At 44.9% G+C, this 17,919-nt stretch overlaps 1 protein-coding gene across 2 annotated transcripts in view; it reads right to left on the bottom strand.

The window, feature by feature from the left end:
- Positions 1 to 11,807: 11,807 nt before the first annotated feature.
- The window catches only part of MGST1 (microsomal glutathione S-transferase 1), a 70,669-nt gene continuing 64,557 nt past the window's right edge, over positions 11,808 to 17,919 (bottom strand). For both annotated transcript variants that reach the window (XM_035127312.2, XM_035127311.2), the window contains exons 2-4: positions 14,250 to 14,398; positions 13,484 to 13,578; positions 11,808 to 12,777 (exon numbers count right to left, since the gene is read on the bottom strand). In XM_035127312.2, coding sequence (XP_034983203.2) covers positions 12,528 to 12,777; positions 13,484 to 13,578; positions 14,250 to 14,375 — 471 coding nt within the window. In that variant the 5' untranslated portion in view covers positions 14,376 to 14,398 and the 3' untranslated portion in view covers positions 11,808 to 12,527. The remainder of the gene's footprint in view (positions 12,778 to 13,483; positions 13,579 to 14,249; positions 14,399 to 17,919) is intronic.

Here is a 17,919-nt window from a genome sequence, read left to right as displayed (position 1 = left end):
TCTTCCCCTTCTATTTGCCAGGAGGTGACGGGACCAGTGGCCATGATCTTGGGGGTTTTTTTATGTTGAGCTTCAGACCATATTTTGCGCTCTCCTCTTTCACCCTCATTAAAAGGTTCTTTAATTCCTCCTCACTTTCTGCCATCAAGGTTGTGTCATCAGCATATCAGAGGTTGTTGGTATTTCTTCCTCCTCCAATACATTTTTCTAGTTTTATCAAGACTCATTTCACTTTCCTCAAACAATTTGCCCTAGTTGGAACCTCCAGATTCACCTGGGAATTTTGTTCCAGGCAAAATTGTAGAAACTGAAGTATTTTCCATGCCATTGCCCCCTTAACAAGACCATCATGCAAATTCTGGCAGGCAGTATTGGGTTGCCTGGAAATGCTCAGGACCAAATGAAACCTAGCCCGACCCTCCATCTCTCTCTCTCTCTCTCTCTCTCTCTCTCTCTCTCTCTCTCTCTCTCTCTCTCTCTCTCTCTCTCTCATAGCTGCCAAGTTATCCCTTTTTTTAAGGGATTTTCCCTTATGCTGAATGGGCTTCCTCGCGAGAAAAGGGAAAACTTGGCAGCTATGCTCTCACTACAGCTGTCTCTTTTTGAATAACAAGTGGTTTTGAATATTTGAAATACTTAAACGATTAGGCAAAGCTGCAAATAACATGCCTCCTCTCCCCGAGATAAATATTTATGGCATTTTTGAGTTTAAAAGCAATATGACAATTTATAGATTTGTGATATTCTTGAAAGAAACCTGCAAAATTGGCCTGACAAATCCCTAATCCATTTATCCATAAAATGAAAACATTACCTGACTGCTCTTAAAGAACTGTGCATAAGTTATCAGTCTCCTCGGCTGAGATTGAAACGCTGATACTAGGAGGCAGCTTCGAATCTCAACAATGCTAAAGAAAGTTAAGACTATTTGCGGTGTAGCCACTTTGGATTTAACTTACTGCCGCGCTTCAGAACAGAAGCCGAGATTCAGTGTGGCTGTTCAGTTCGCACCAGTAGCTCAACTGCAGACTGTCCAATTTCCCACATGCACCATGAAGCTGGGTTGCGCGCCAATTTGAGGAAAAAACAACAGCCTGGCCAATGTTTTTGCCGCTGGGTCAGACACCAGCATCCTTTGTATAGAAGCCGGAACTCTGAGTTAATGGATGTCAGAGGGCTTGAACTAATATCAGCAGCATCATTTTTACTTAGTTCACATGCCTGAACCATGTCCACATTAGACAGATCCCCAGTTAGGCCTGCAAATAATAATAATAATAATGTTCGTTGGGATTGGTAGGGTGAAAGGCAGGGAGGCCAACAGTAGATGGTCCTCAAGTAAGATGGCAGGCAGGTTGGGGAGGGCTTTGATCAGCCATGGTAGGAGGCTGAACAGGAAGTCACAGTGACTGAACAGTAAACTGAACAGGAGGGCTCAGTTGTGCCTCCTAGAACCAAATGCCATCTGAGCAGACCCACCCTCCCAGACCAAGTGTGTGCTTGCAATCCAGATATCCCAACAAGGTGAGTCAGTCTCATGAATGAGCACACCATGCCTTGTCTTTAAAAGCTTGGCAGAAGGGGCAGGGAGACATGTTGGGACACCTTCATCGCTTCTATCCAGTGCTTGCCCTGCTCCTGAACTCCTGAATTTTGACTCCTGCTGTCGAGTCTGCTATTTGCCTGAATAAAGATCCCTTTCTTACTTCCAGGTAAGTGCCTCTGACTGTGTTCTTTGGGGGAGAAAATTCCCTTTGGAGGTTCAATACAGAGGCTCAAGCAAGATTCCCAATTATTCAGATGTACCTATACCTATACCCTATACCCACAGGATACGCTCTCACAGACTCTTTTGGACTCTCTTCAGTGATGCATTACATCACTGAAGAGAGTCCAAAAGAGTCTGTGAGAGCGTATCCTGTGGGTATAGGGTGGTATGTAAATTCAATAAATAAAATAAAATAAATATCCATTAACACACCCACTATTCAGCAAAAGGCAGGTCTCCTCGGCTGTTTCTTCTCTAGCCAACCACTTCCTCCCACCTTCTCCCACCCCAGCACCTCACCATCTCCTCATCCAACCATAATCCTTGAAAACACTTATTCAACTCAAGTTTTTTTTTTTTTGCTGTGCGCAGATGTCTACTTACATCTTACCTGTTAGTTGTTTTTCTCTCTAAGGAGTCCTGGATTTCTCCCAAAATGTGCTGGGTCGGAGCCAAGGCAATGGCCATTTCCTGTGCACTGCAATCATATTCTGGTGACATTATTCTCTGAGGAATGGGGGCACACACATCCTGGTAATAGTATTGTTAGGGCAAAATTCTGGGTGCGAGAATGCTCAGCCACCCAGCTCATCAGGCAAGGGCCTGTGGTCGTTGCGGAGTATAAAAGGAAGGAGTCCAGCCATGATCCGGAGCAAACAGCAAGGTTTATTACTGCGCAGCAGGTTCAATGCCAGACTGAACACCGTAAACAGGGCTGCAAGACTTTTAAAAGTTCCCACCACCATCCCATAATGCACATCAAAAGCATCATATCACTTGTGACAGGGTAAAACGTCAGAAAAGGGGAAGGTGCAAGGGGCATTAGCATACAGGTAAACAGGAGGTAAACAGGATTAACATAAGGTAACAATGCACGATGTCCCAGGACATTGATAAGCAAGTACCAGTAAGTATCTGGGAGGGGATCCTTGAGTACCTGGTGGGGAAAACAATGGGTCCAGGTGTGTGTATTGCCTCTGGCTTCGGAGGGTTGGGAATGGCAGGAGATGGTACCTGAATGGATTATGGATATGCAGAGGAGCACCACCCTGGCTACGTGATCTCTCGCTTAAAGGATTATGGCTGTTCCCTGCATCCCTGAGAGCCCTTGGCCAGAGTTGCAAAAGGGGGTTTCATTTAGAAATACAGATACACGGTATTCATTCATAAAGAAATATGGTTACATAGAGTCTCAGTCAACAGAGAAAGGGTAGGAAAGGGAGCCTTTATTACACAGGGCTTGATCTTGAGGGGTTCGTGTTGGTGCGATACCAGAGTGGTGCTGTAGGATCAGACGGGCTCCCCTTGAGGGCATTTGTGCCAATCTTGATTCCCAAATGAAGCCTCATTTGGGTGCCCCCCTTATAAAATTCCCTAACAAGTATATTAATTAATTCCTTATACCCCACCCATCTGACTTGGTTGCCCCAGCCGCTCTCACCTCCTAGCAGTGCCCCAACTCAAAGCCTTAAACAAAGCAGAGATTTTTGCACTGAGAACAAATTCTCCATGTCTGTTCTGATAAAATTATACGTTATCCACAAGACTTGTCTGTTAATAATTCTTCATAATGTAATTCCTGTCCGCTGCTCATAAGCCTCCGACAACTACCCTGTAAGCCACTCAATTCATTTCTGAAGTTTTCTCCCTCTCTCTCTCTCTCTTTCCCCTAGTACCAGAAGTGCCTCCTTCAAACTGATAACCCCCTTTTTGGAGAGATCATTCTGAAAGCTAATTCTTCCTTTTGATTGTGAATAATGAATAACTGGAGAAGGAGAGAGGAGAGGTGGTGGTGGGGAGAAGTGAGCTTGTGTGTCATTTCCTTTCTTGTAGAAGATGTTCCTTCCAATTGCCGTTCTCATTAAGGAAATTACCACAAGGGTGGGCTTGTAAAGGAGCATATGTGTCACCAATACTCAAAGCGAGTAATAAAAGAGGAAGCTGGGGCCATTCATCAAAGTGTTTAAGCACATCTCAGATATCTGGCAACAGCGGTAACTGCCAAGATGGCAGACCCGGGGAGTGAGGAGGCAGAAGACTGCACAGGAGTTTAAGGCTCACCATTTCTGAAGCAAACATGCCCCTCCTGCCCTAGGAGGAAGCCACCCTTTGCATGGGAATGGAGTTTCTTTTCTCAAGGAACACTAGGGATTGAAGGGAGAGATTCAGTACAGTTTGCATCTGAAGGCAGACACTTACCCAATTCATGCTTTCCGAAACAATATGCCAGTCAAAACTCAGCAATCCTCTGAGAGTCGCGCTTCTACGAATTTTGCAGTGCTGTTCTCCAGCTGAATAATGTGGATCGAAATGCATACACTAGGGGGACATGTGCATTGAAAAGCCTACGTTGGTGAGGATGGTTGCAGTACCACCAAGTAAATGATGTGTTTTCAAAAGATAAAGAAGTAGGTTTTGAAGGGAAAAAAGGTCTAAATTTCAGATAGAAACGTTGGAAGGCAGAGTGAAACGGTTGTCAAAAATGTATAATTTTTTGTTAGAATGGTATGCTAAAGGTGAAATGACTAAGGAGGTGATGATAAAATGGGCAAAAGACTTTGGGCATAATGTTGAATATGATGCGTGGTTGGAACTTTGGAATGAAACGATGAAATTTACTGCATGTACCGCCTTGAAAGAAAATGTTATGAAAATGATGTATAGATGGTATTTAACACCAGTAAAATTAGCTAAGATGTATAGGACAAGTAGTAAAGTATGCTGGAAATGTAAAGAGAAAGATGGACAATTTTATCATATGTGGTGGACATGCGAGACAGTAAAAAGATTTTGGGGAAAATTATATAATTAGTTGAAAAAGGGTTTTTTTTCACCAAAACCCCCGAAGCGTTCTTATTGGGACTAATGGACGATGAGATTGCTAAGGGGGATCAGAGACTATTTATGTATGCCACAACCGCGGCGAGAACTTTATTAGCCCAAAAGTGGAAAATGCAGGATGTACCGACCATTGAGGGAGAGACAAAGTTCCAGAGAGAATGGAGTAAATTCATTGACTATATGGAGAAAAACTGTACAAGTTTAAAGACACTTGCAGGACTGAAATAAATCCTACGAAATTGGACTGAGTTTGCAAAAAAAAAAAAAACAAAACTGCGAGATAAGAGTGAAATAATAAAGCCGTATGAAGGGAGGGAGGGAAGTTACAGCTCGGCAGAGCGAAAGGAGATTAAATGAGGAATATATGATGCAATTAATAAGTTTTATTTTTGTGTATGTTCGTGTGTATGTGTGTTTTATGTTTTGTTTAATTTGAAAATTGAACAAAAAATTATTTTAAAAAAGAAAAGAAAAGCCTACGTTGGTGAAAATCCCATACAAAAATGTATTATATTGGAGAAATTTGCTTTGCAGAAATGTGTATATTGGGCAAAATTGCAAAGGAACTTGTATCTAAGGACAAACTCATGCAAAAATACTGATGAACTTTCATGATAGCTTTTTTTCTTTTTAAGCAAACTGTTGCGGAGAACGGGGCTTACGAAAGGGAAAATGAGTAACCGAGAGAAACCAAAATTGGCAGATTTGACCCTCCCTTGGCAACACCCTACTCCCTTCTCTTCAAGCTACCTCAACCCCAATTCCGGCCTTCATCTCAGCAAAAGCTGTGGCCTACCCAAACAGTTCCTCTTAACCTACGTGCAGGAGAGGCAGTTCCCCTGCCCAGGTCCAGCATTTCTTCAACAAGCGGCATCAGCAGGGATCCCAGGTCCCATGAACCAGTCCAAGGGCACAGCCCATCCCTACTCTTGTGCAGTGTTTACATGCCAGCAGCCCACTTGAATAGCTCTTAGGTCACTGTAGATTGACCAGCGCCATCATTCGTCAATTCAGTAGTATTCACTTGCACCACCAACCCTGGCCAAAGGGCTGGGGGGGGAGTCAGGTATCCAGTCTGCCCCAGGCTGTCCCACCCACCTTCCAGCACCATGCATTTAAATCGCTATTATGCCACTTTAACAGGCATGGCTCCCCCCGCCCTCCACAGAATCATGGAAAGTAATTTGTTAAGACTTGTTATGCAGCCCCTCATTCCCAGCGTCCCCTGGGAAGAGGGGTTATTAAACCACTCTGGGAATTGTCTCTCTGAGAGGAATAGGGGTCTCCTAACAACTCTCAGCAAACTACAGTTTCCAGGATTCTTTGCGGGGAGGGGAAGCCGTGACTGTTTAAAGCGGTATGATACTGCTTTAAATGTATGGTGCGGATGTAGTTGAAGACCAGAAGGCCACTTTCTCTGCCTTGCGTCCGACATGGCCCTTGTAAAACAACATTGGAAAAGTTGTTTTCTTTTTTGTGAGAGAGAAACCCCAATTAGCATCTTGCCAAATTGTTCTACTGTAACAGTTCTTTGAAGTCTGGCTTGCTGAGTGAGTCCCCAAAGGAAGTCGAGCACTCTGAAAACAATTAAGAACAAAGGAGGAGGAGGAGGAAGTGAAGGAGAAAGTGAAAGAATACTGTAGTTAAATTAAGCTCTCTCTCTCTCTCTCTCTCTCTCTCTCTCTCTCTCTCTCTCTCTCTGTGTGTGTGTGTGTGTGTGTGTGTGTTGAAATAGTCTAGGGATTAAACAAGCCATCGAATCATTTAACAGCACTTCCTCAGACCTGGAGACAGTAAATACCAGTAAATGTGTGGAGTAGGATGGAGAATGAAAAAGAGCATAGAATAATCCCAACAATTAATAAATGAAAATGACTTTGGCATGCAAGCGAAGGTAATAATCCACCAGACCTGCCACTCAGAGCAATTTATTCAGTGTTTAAAATGGATCTTCTCCCCTCCTCCTCACCCCTCCACCTCCCAAACGGTGCATTTTTAAAGTGATAAACAAAACAATCAGCGCTGCTTTAAACTATGTACTGATTTTGTGTTAAAAGCAAATTTTCCCTTGTCTGGTAAATATCAAAATGTTTAAGTCTCGAGGATGTTGTTTATTGCTGTACATTTATTGCTATACATATATAGAATATGTTCAAAATGGATTTTTTACTGGGAGGGGAGGAAATCAAATACGTTATTCCATGCATGTCGTTATATAAGCAGGAACATAATACCAGCAGCAGCAGCAGCAATTGAATATCCGCTGGCTGCTATATTACGAAGCAGGGGGCGAATGTTGCTTTCTTGGCCCACCATTGTGGGGTGCAACCTGAGGTCATACAGTCATGGGGAACTGCTTTATACAGAGTCAGACCATTAGTCTGTCTTGCTCAGTATGGTATACAGTGATCGGCACTTGCTTTCCCGGGTTTCATGCATTGCTCACTCCCAGCCCTGCCTGGAATTGAATGCACAGGAACCTTTACCACTGGGCCATAGCCTTTTTCCTATAGTCCTTTGCAAAAAGTATTTTTTCATCCAGCTAGTCCACATTGAAGAGAGCTGTGTCACATGGTGACCAGTCGTGTTTTTCAGCTACCGTAAATGTTTCCCCAGTTCTTTCAAATGTTTTGCAAACAGGAGTATGGCAAAAGTATACAGTAACACAATCCAAAACTTATTACTGTTGCAACCTTGGTAGAGACACTGTGATGTAGTAGAGAATCAAAGAACTGTGAAAGACCTCAGAGGTCACCCAGCCTATCCCCTTGTTGGTGCAAGAAACACATTACTGGGTAACTACCCAGTGTTGGGTTCAGACTGGACGTATTTGGGTTAAAATCCCCCTGAAGAGTACTGGGAGATGCTATGCCAATCACCATTTCTCAGGCTCACCTGCTTTACAGGGTTGTTGTGAATATATATATATATATATATATATATATATATATATATATATATAATTGATATTTAAAACAAGACAAACAAAACAAATATTTCAAACTAGCAAAACAATAAGTCCGAAATCAAATAACTGAAATAGAGGTTAATCATCAAACAAAAATAACAGATTGATTTATATTATTATTATAAAAAAAATTCCTTCAGTAGCACCTTAAAGACCAACTAAGTTTTTATTTTGGTATGAGCTTTCGTGTGCATGCACACTTCTTCAGATACAGTGAAATGGAAGTTTCCAGGCACTTATGTAGAGAAGGGGTGGGGAGGGGTGGGGATGGGGAGGGGGGATCACTCAGAAGGGTGGTGGAAATGGGTGATTGACTGACTGATAGCTGTTGATGACCGCAAACGACTGCAAATGGTTTTGCATGAAAAAGCAAGGGTTGAGATGGCTGAAGATCGCTTATCATGTATAATGAGATAAGAATCCGATATCTCTGTTCAAACCAGGTCCCTCCATGGTTTTGAGCTTGGTGATAAGTTGCAATTCAGCAACTTATACTGTTGACTGTTGTGAAGTTAAATATAAGTTATCCTGAGCTCTTTGGAGAAAGGGTGGGATCAAAATGTAACATAAATAAAGACTATTGCTCATTTAGATATGTCACTCTTTTTTCTGGCTTCGTTGGGTGGAAATCTATTCAGATAAGAAAAGTTTTAGAAAGCCCAAACAAATAGTTGCACGGTTTCTCTTCTGCAGAGAAAATATAGGAGACTTTGATTCTTTTCTTTCAAGCAGAAGGGAACAAAATGCCTTTTAAGTAATCAAGCCTCGCCGTGAGAATTAAAAATACCTTTTCTATATGTTCCTGTCTCAAAGCAAAGCGATGCTAAATACATACAGGGAAGTTCAGGTAGGAACAGCAAATGATTAAAACAATGTCCCCTGGGCTGCATCTCAGCCAGAGAGGACATAGATAAAGTAGCAAGGAAAGGAGATGAAATACAAATAGGGATGCCGTGCGGTGTCCAAATGAGAAACATGACTTTAAAAGGGGCTGCATCATTAGCGATTCCATCACCGGACTGTGCAATGGAGTCTCGGTTGTTTACTCCAGTGGTCCTTAAACTAAGGCCCAGGGCAGTGGGAGCTGGTGTCTATTTGGACCGATAGGGCAGAAGTCAGGGAGCCCAAACAGTAGGGGAAGCCAGAGCTGACAGGCCGTGCTCTCCACTGAACTAGTTGTAAGTAAGAAGAGCAGAAAGAGACACACTATAACCATATATCACTATTATGGGAGGTTAGAGAGTTCCCCGGGTTTCTTAGCAACTCTGCATTCCCAAGACAGTCACTAGCAACGTCCCCTGATGTGGAAAGAGAAGAGATGAGAGCCTTGTGGTTCACCACATGTTCATAAAATCATAGAACTGCACGGTTGGAAGGAGCCCCCAGGGGTCAGCTAATCCAACCCAATCCAATGATGTTGGACCACAACTCCCATCACCCCCCACCATTGCTCATGCCAGCTGGGCACGATGGAGGTTGGTGTCTGAGACCATCTGCAGAACCACCGGTTCTCCATCCCTGCTGGGACTTTGCCTGGGTGACACGTCCGATTCCCAGATTCACATCCCAGCCTTGTGTCTCCTGAGTTTAGACTTCTGACCTCCTGGCTCTCGGTCAGCTGCTTGCTGACATTGCCCACTTGCAGCTAAAGCCGCTTGTCCCAGAGAAATCCATAGTTTAACCTTGCCCTGTATGAAGAAGTACTTCCTTGTCCTCATTCGTCACACATTCGGCTTCACGGAGTGCCCTAGCTTCTTGTACTGTGAAAGGAGGAGAAGAACTTCTCTCGATCCGCTTTCTCCGCACCGCAAGTTGATGCCAGGCAGGAAAAACCAACTCCTGTTTTGCTGTGCACAAAACAAGTTTGGAAGGGATGCCTCCCCTCCCCAAAGGAAATGAAAAGCCAAAGAGGGACATCTAGTGGTGGTTCCAAATCATTTGTTTGAACAAAAAGCAGCATTTATAGCTGGCCTGGGTGGGGGGTGCCTCGCTTCCTTCCACGTCTAGGAATAATAAAATACAATAACATGCAATATTTGAACAGGGTGATAATGAAAGCTAACAATGACAAATTAATGAGTCAACTTAACACCACATGTGGAGCGGGGGTGGTGGGGAGGATTTGTAGCTGCTATTTGGACTCATTTTGTTGTGGCTATTTATGTAGCCGTGCTTAGTAGACAAGTGATTTAGAACAGATTAAGCACGATTTGAGGTACTGTATGAAAACCAGACAGGAGGTCCAACAAACTCAGTATTCCCCATTTATTTGTTTAGTATTACCTCCAAGGAGCTCAAGGCAATGTACATGGCTCTCTTTATTTTATCCTGACAACAACAGCACTTTGAGGAAGGTTAGACTGAGACGCCTGAGGTCACCCAAAGAGCTTCAGGGCTAATGAAGATTTGATCTGTGTCTCTCAGTGTGGTGAGAGCCAGTGTGGTGTAGTGGTTAAGAGCGGTAGACTCGTAATCTGGGGAACCGGGTTCGCGTCTCTGCTCCTCCACATGCAGCTGCTGGGTGACCTTGGGCTAGTCACACTTCTTTGAAGTCTCTCAGCCCCACTTACCTCACAGAGTGTTTGTTGTGGGGGAGAAAGGGAAAGGAGAATGTTAGCCGCTTTGAGACTCCTTCGGGTAGTGATAAAGCGGGATATCAAATCCAAACTCCTCTTCTTCTTCTTCTTCTTCTTCTTCTTCTTCTTCTTCTTCTTCTTCTCAGGTCCCACTCTGTCTGGCTACACACACACACACACACACACACACACACACACTTTTAAGCAGCACTTGCACATTTATTTCTATGCATGTCAATCTTACCAAACATTTATGCACTTTTTCAAAGCTACTACATTGGAGGCAGCAATGTATTGGAGATGCCACAGGCAGCAGCCAGTAGCTCCCTCCATAGTGAACGAAAACCTTGCACCGTGCAGACCTTTGAGAGTTTTCACACACCCCCAAATTTCTCATTAATTGGTGGGAAATAGTGAAGCAGGGGGGGTGGAGCAGGAGAAATTATTGACACAACACTAATTAAAAGGGGGAAAGGTGGTGTGAAAAAAGTTGAAGCCTACTGAATCACTGTATCTGTCCAAGGGGATAGATGGCCTGCTGTTTCTTGTTTCTTGGCTTCCCCAGGTCTGAGATGGTTCCACGGGAGGGTTGTGTAACTTAAGTAAGTTCACCCTTCTGATCTTGCAATCTGCAGACTAGTGTCCCTGTCCCAAGAACAGCCTGAAAACAAATGACCCTGTTCTGGAAAGATCCTGTTCTTCCCTACAGACCTCCCCAAGCGTTAAGGTCAACCACCTCCCTCAGAAGTTCAGGGTAATGAGAGGGCATTCTCAGTGGCAACCCCCAAGTTGTGAAACTCCCTTCCACAGAGGTACATCTGGCTTCAGCAAATGCTGAAGACGTGCCTCTTCACCCTAAGCTTCGATGTGTACTTTCAGGGCCCACCCTATTCCTGTGACTGTACTCGGTTTTAACTGTTTTTAATTCCAAATTTTAAATTGTTGCAACATGCCCTGGGACCTACCGGTGAAGGTGGGTTAATAAATTTACCGTATTTTTCTATGTATGACTAGGTTTTTTCCCTCTGAAATAATGTCAAAAATGTGGAGGCATCTTATATATGGAGGCCATCTCCCCCATTTTCTTAAATCAGAGTCTCCAAAAATAGGGGGCGTCTTATAGATGGAAAAATATGCTATTAGTAATAATTCTGAAGTTCAGTAGGCTTGCCCATGTATGCTTCGTCAATGAGCAGCAACCTGCGCAAGTGGAAGTATACGGTGTAACATTTATGTGCAATAGTGTCTGGAATAGCTGTTTGACACAAATCACGTCTGGTCAGCAATTGGATTTGCATAATGAAGGGTCTCATAATGCTGGCTCTATTTTTATAGGCAAAGAAATTGCTTCAAAGACTTTATGGCTGAAGCTCTGGTAGAAGACACTCAAAACATTCTTTTCTCTTACAGTGGGCTAAGAAAATTCTGCCCTCTGTGTTTATTTCAGCGCTTGGTTACAAACACCTATTTGCATCAAAGTCTCCTTTACAACAAGGCTTGGCGTTGCTTTGCAATATCTTATTATTAGGGTAAATAATCTTCAAAGAACTCCCTGATTTGAATCTCTGATTCTTTGTGACATCCTATTTGCTGACTGCAGTTAGAGAAGTCAAGGGAACGAAAATAGCCCCCCAAATTCAAACACTTTCCCCCCTTTTTGCTACTGTCTTTATTATTCACGCTTCAAAAAGATACATCCCAAAATAGCATCTGTAGAAAATTACCATACCTACATGCCGTCAATAGAGTGTTGTACAAGTCATTCCAATCATTCTGAGGTTGAGGCAGTGTGTGAAAGAGAAAGGAGGAGAAAGATTATCTGCAGGCATATAAAAAGTTGTTCACAATACCCAGAATCAGCTACCATATACTGTAACAACAACAAAACCACCCTATAAAATGCAGCAACCTTGCAGCTTATATTATGTTGACAGCATTGCCCAAAATGCTGACTGGTGTTCAAGGAATGATGACTGGAGTAACAACCTCTCAAAATGGGCAGCTTAATGGTCAAATTCTTTTTACCAATTTATAACCTCTAGGATGGGGGTGGCGCTGTGGGTTAAACCACAGAGCCCAGGGCTTGCCGATCAGAAGGCTGGCAGTTCGAATCCCCGCGACGAGGTGAGCTCCCGTTGCTCGGTCCCAGCTCCTAATGGGATGATGGGAGTTGTGGTACAAGTTCTGCAACCCTGCCCTAGAATATGCCCTGGGATGCTCTGCCATGCATTTGGGAGTTCTGTAGCAGGCAGGTTGTGGTGACGGGGGTGGGGGTGTCCCGAGGCAGAAGGTGTGAAAAATATGCCCCAAAGGCAAAAATATGAAAACCACCATAGAATGGCAATTATGGTGGTAACGTGGGCAGGCTTCCTTTTTATAACAGGTTCAGGCCATTCCACAGAAGCTGGAATATCATGGAAAAGGTCACAAGGAGACCGACCCCAAAACCCAGACCCCTGCAGGGCTGCGGAAGGGGCACCAGGTAGGCAATGGTGTGGAGGAGTCGAGCCGCAGTAAAAATTCTGAAGTGAATCAAGGCTGTGGTTTCAGAAATGCCCGTGAAAGAATAGAAGAATGCAATGAAGAGGAACGGAATGATGTTCTCAAGGTCGTTGCGATGGAGTCTGGGGAAAGAAGGAAAGTGTGAGTCAGTGTCAAAGGAGCTCTTCTGGCTGTTTGCTGCCAATCAAAGCAACTCTGTAGTAGATGATGTGTAGCCAACATAGAGCCGTCCAGGTGTTTCTGATCCACAACAGTCATCATCCCTGATCACTGGTCAGGCTCCCTTGAGCTGATGGAAGCTGTAGCCCAGGCATCCCCAAACTGCGGCCCTCCAGATGTTTTGGCCTACAACTCCCATGATCCCTAGCTAACAGGACCAGTGGTCGGGGAACATGGGAATTGTAGTCCAAAACATCTGGAGGGCTGAAGTTTGGGGATGCCTGCTGTAGCCCAACAACATCTGGAAGGCAGCATATTGAGTACCTCAACATAAACCAATCACCAAATGCACCCATTTTTTGAGTGCAAGGATTTGCAGTTTTGCAGTAGAACTTTGCCACTCCCCTCTCTGCATCTTCCCAAAATCTGCTTTGGGAAAGCCCCAGAATAGATTTAAGGGGTACACAGGGGGCGGTCCCGTGGAGCAAGTATAAATCCCTGCACTGATGGATACAGAATACCCACAACAGATACAATGCACGCTACATCTTCAACGTGTGCAAATTGTTACTTCATGCAACTTTCTTCTTCTTCTGAAGAGCGGGGTAGAAAGCTTTCAAGCAAAACCAATAAAATAATCTTGTTTTCATAAAAGTCCCCTCAGCTTACCTTCGCACGCGCTCCACATCTGGATCAGTCCTGAGATACTTTTTTGCAGCCTCTCCTTTAACAAATGTTGCCGCATCTTCAGGGTTGGCGAATGCCTGTTCAAGGGAATGACACAACATTGAAAACAACTTACAACCACAACAATACGCTGTGCCATTGCGTCTTCCCGGCTCGTAAACGAAACTAACAGTGTAACACAGAGAGAAATGTCCCATATGTGTTACACCCACTTCCCAGCATCCAGTTCGCACCAGAGCTTTTAACCCTGTCAGCTCTGTCTCCTCACAGTCCTCTGGGCAGCTGCAGCTGGTCTCTGAGCTGCGCCCCCCTGTCCCAAAAAGAGGGGTCTGAGAAGCACCCCCTGGCCAGCCCCAGAGGCACCATTTGCCTGGGGAGCTTGTAGCCAGGGCTGCTGCTATAACAAACAGCTGTGCAAGTCTTTGGGAGGCAGAGACGCACGAGGGCATCAGAAGAGGGAAGGAAGGAAAGAGGGACAGAGGCCAGTGTTGCCCAGGGCACACCTGACCTGCATTCAAGGCACCCCAGGGTTGAAAAACCATTGCTTTAAATGTATGGTGTGAATGAGCCGTAAATAAAGATTTTGAGAGCTCTGTGTGTATCAGTCGGTTTCCAAGAGCCAGTTCTGGATCCTGTCCCTCTGCAGAGAGCCACAGACCCTCTTCCTCTCCTATCACATTAGTGGGTTTCCACCTTTTGAAAAACGCCATTGGGCTTTCCATTTCCAAACACATATATTTTCTCTCACCTTGTTCTTCATTCTTAAGTATCCTGTTAGAGGGCTCATCAGCATCATTTTTACGATGAGAATGACTGCATGGAAAGTGTAGGCCGTCATCACGTCCATGTCTACTATTTCATTAAGTTTAGTCATTTTGGCCCGTATCCTCTGGAGACCTGGGATGGAAATTGAGAGCGAGAACGTTATTTAACATTACATTCACTGTGTGATATCAGCATTCCCGACGCGTGAAACAAACTGCGAGGGTACGAGTATGGGATAGGTGTGTCAACAAGGTAGGACTTGCAAGCAGAAATCCAGGGCCTCACTCAGCAGAATAGGAACAAGCAGGAAGCCATCACCTCATGGGTCCAGCTAGCTCAGTACTCTCCACACTGGCAGCAAATCTCCAGGGCTTCAGGTGGCAGTCCTTTTCCAGCCCTACCTAGAGACAGATGGTACCTGGGACCTTCTACATGCAGAGGAGATTCTCTACTACTGAGCTATAGCCCTTTTACTTTTACCGAGTAAGGAGAGTGTCCAAACTAAGCAGGACTGCAGTTTGCAGCAAGTGAAGTCATTTTATCTTGTTAAAATAATTTATATACCACAATTTATCAGGCAACCGGCACTGAAGTGTGTGGAGCTGACTGTGACACCAATCACTCCCTGGTGGTGAGCATGATCCATCTCCAGGCAAAGAGGGTCCATAGCCCAAAGCAGAAAGTGTGGCCTCCAATCAGCTACAGCTGGGTGATATCTGGTTTTCAGCATTGTGATATATCAGCAGCTAAATACTGTCATATGCTGATGTAGCACAATGTCTGGAATGTAACTCAGCTGCTGCTGCTTCCTCACCTTAGGGGAGGAAGAAGCAGCCCAGATGCTTTGCTCAGTGCTACAATGAGTAAGCCCTGTACCTCTGCAAGCCGGAAGGGGCACTGAGGCTTAGTGGGACTGCTCAGCTGGGGGATGGGAAGCCTCCAGCCCCTCACTTGAGCAAGCCCCGTACTGCTCCATTTCAAGCGAGCTGGAGGAGCAGGGAGCTTCCTCAAAGGCGCAGGCAGGCAGGCAGGCAGGCAGACGGGGCCCAAGAAAGTGTTTGCCCAGAACCTTCTTAGGTTCTGTCTACCTGCCTGCCTGCACCGTTGCTGTCTGAAGGCAATACGAGCTGGCACAATGTATTGCCAGCTCAAATTGTCTGAAACTCATATAGCAATCTGAACCCCAGACAATTTATCAATATATTGCCCAGCTCTAAAATCAACACTGCCAGAAGAGTCGTAGAATCATAGAAATGTACTGTTGGAAGGGACCCTGAAGATCATCTTGTCCAACCCTCTGCAGTGCAGGAATATGCAGCTGCCTCATACTGGGGATCAAACCTGCAACCTTAGCACCATCAGCACCACACTCTAACCAAGAGTCTCTAACCTCAACTGTGTGGGTACATCTCTCATTCCATTGAACAAGCGCTACTGAACTGCCCCAGAGCTAGTGTCAAAGCAAGGTGGAACCACACCAAAGAGGCAACCTACAGCACAGCTATGTCCTCCTTCGGCAGCAGATTCTTGACTGGTTTGAGGCCAGCATAAAGGACACAGAGCCTGCTATCACAGAAAAGCACAAGGCTCTTGTGAACTACAAGTGTGCACCCTGCGAAAAGACACTTGCTACACTGAGAAAGGCGAGGAGCAATGCCCGGCGGATTGCAAGACGATGTGCCAATGACTACTGCCTAAAGCTGTGTCTATAGCATCCAACTCATTGCTGACAGTGGCAATACTCGCAGAATGGTTGCAAAAGCCTTTGGAAACAACAGTCAGGAAAACTGTGCAGCTGAAAACCTTTTCTGGAGAGATCATCACAGACAGCAACAAGCAGATGACGTGATGGGCAATATGAAGAACTGCAGGCGCTACAACCTCCCAAAAGTTTGACCTCAGTTTGTCTTCACCCCAAAAGACACACTCTTCCACTGTCTCCAGCGACAGGTGGATGCCAAGAATGTAATCTTAAAAGCAGCGCAGCAGTGACTCTTATAAAGGGACCCTGCATTTCTGGATTTGCCACTGCACTACTGCTTGAATGTTCAGTCCCTGGCTGGGTCTGATATTTCCCATCCCTGAAATAAACATTCCAATACACAATATATTCTCAAGTTTAGAGTTCCCTGCTGCTGCTCCTCCCCTCCCCTTTCTGTAAGGTGGGATATGGATGTTTGGAAGGGAGGAAAGAGTGCAGGCAGGAATAAACTGCCTGGAGCTCTGGTAATCAAAACCCAGCTTAGATTGATCCTTGAGAGAGAACTTAAAAGCAACAGGTTTTACCACATTGCAAAGGCAAAGCAGAAGAAGAATGAACTTTGAGATGAACAGCTGAGCCATTGGTGTGGGCGGGGAGTAACCTTTGTGTTGCAGGTTTGGGCAGGAATGCTTTGGAGAGATCCCTGGGATAATGTTGCAGCAGCAACAAGGTGAGAGATCAAAGCCTGTGCCCAAGATTGCAATGACTAAAGGTGTATGCTAGTGTGCATTGCAAAGCAGTGAGAAACCAGGGCAGCTTCCCACTGCGTTCCCACATGCTGTGTTTGCCTGCCCAGGAATGGGCTTCTGTGAGTTACTTGCATAGCACAACCTTGAAAATGCACCTGTTCGTTCACTAATGGCCACAGTGGCGGAGGCAGCCTTTCAGACTAGCAAAAAACTTTTTTATCTGCCAGTTTCTCCAAGCAACTGCAGGGGAGTGGAACTGGCAGCAGTTCCAGAAGGAGTGAGGCCCGGGGGAGGATAGGCCAAATAATTTGCATTTCGTTGGGCTTGATTGAAGTGTGCTTATGAAAATAAGTGCAATTCACTCAATCCTACTCACATCGAAAAGTGGAGAGATTTCTCCTTCTCCCCCCCTCCCCCCTCCTGCAAATATATCTGAAATAGACACAAAAAAAAGATTAACTGCATTTGCTGTTCAAAGCAATTCGTTTTGAAAGAAAGTAATGAGTCCTTAAGCACTTCATAAGTCAATCATTTGCTACTATGCAGAGATGTGGATTATTATATTTTAATAACCAATGGCAGGCATCTTGAATATATCCATTTTTATTTTTTTAAAAAAAACACACACCAAAAAAAACAAAACCACCCACTACCTGGTCTACGGACATTTCAAGCGGGAGAACCTGTCTTATTTTATCAGTGCCAAGAGGGAAAGTTTAGTAAAGGACCTTGAAGAACCAGAAACGTTTGGCAGTTCATAAAATCAGCCCCTCTGTTTCCAATGAACATATGTGAGTGCCATCACTTATGTAGCATGGGGTGGCTGGGGGCCATAGAGGCTGGTAGGGCGAAAGGCAGGGAGGCTGACAGTAGGGGGAGCCAGAGCCAATGACAGGCAGAACCATCTGATTCTAGAACTCTATGCCAAGTTCTACAGCCATTAAGGAACAGGAATCCGACAGCCGCTAGGCTGGTTGTAAGTAAGAAGGCAGGCAGGTGGGAGCCGGGGAGGCAATGGTCTGCTTGCTCTGATAGATCAGCCTACACTGTGTGTAGCCAACATGGTAACAGGCAGGCAGACGAGGGACATATCCGCAGCCTTGGGGAAAACCAAGGTTTACAAAACATGTGATGGAAGGGGGAAACCCTCACATGGAATGGAAGGTAAAAACAGCCCCAGGAAGGAACATGCACAGTAACCA

The sequence above is a fragment of the Zootoca vivipara genome, chromosome 10 (assembly GCF_963506605.1).
Source record: "Zootoca vivipara chromosome 10, rZooViv1.1, whole genome shotgun sequence".
NCBI classification, from domain to species: domain Eukaryota; kingdom Metazoa; phylum Chordata; class Lepidosauria; order Squamata; family Lacertidae; genus Zootoca; species Zootoca vivipara.
Note: the sequence above shows the minus strand (reverse complement) of the source record. Positions and strands in the feature narration are given on the sequence as shown.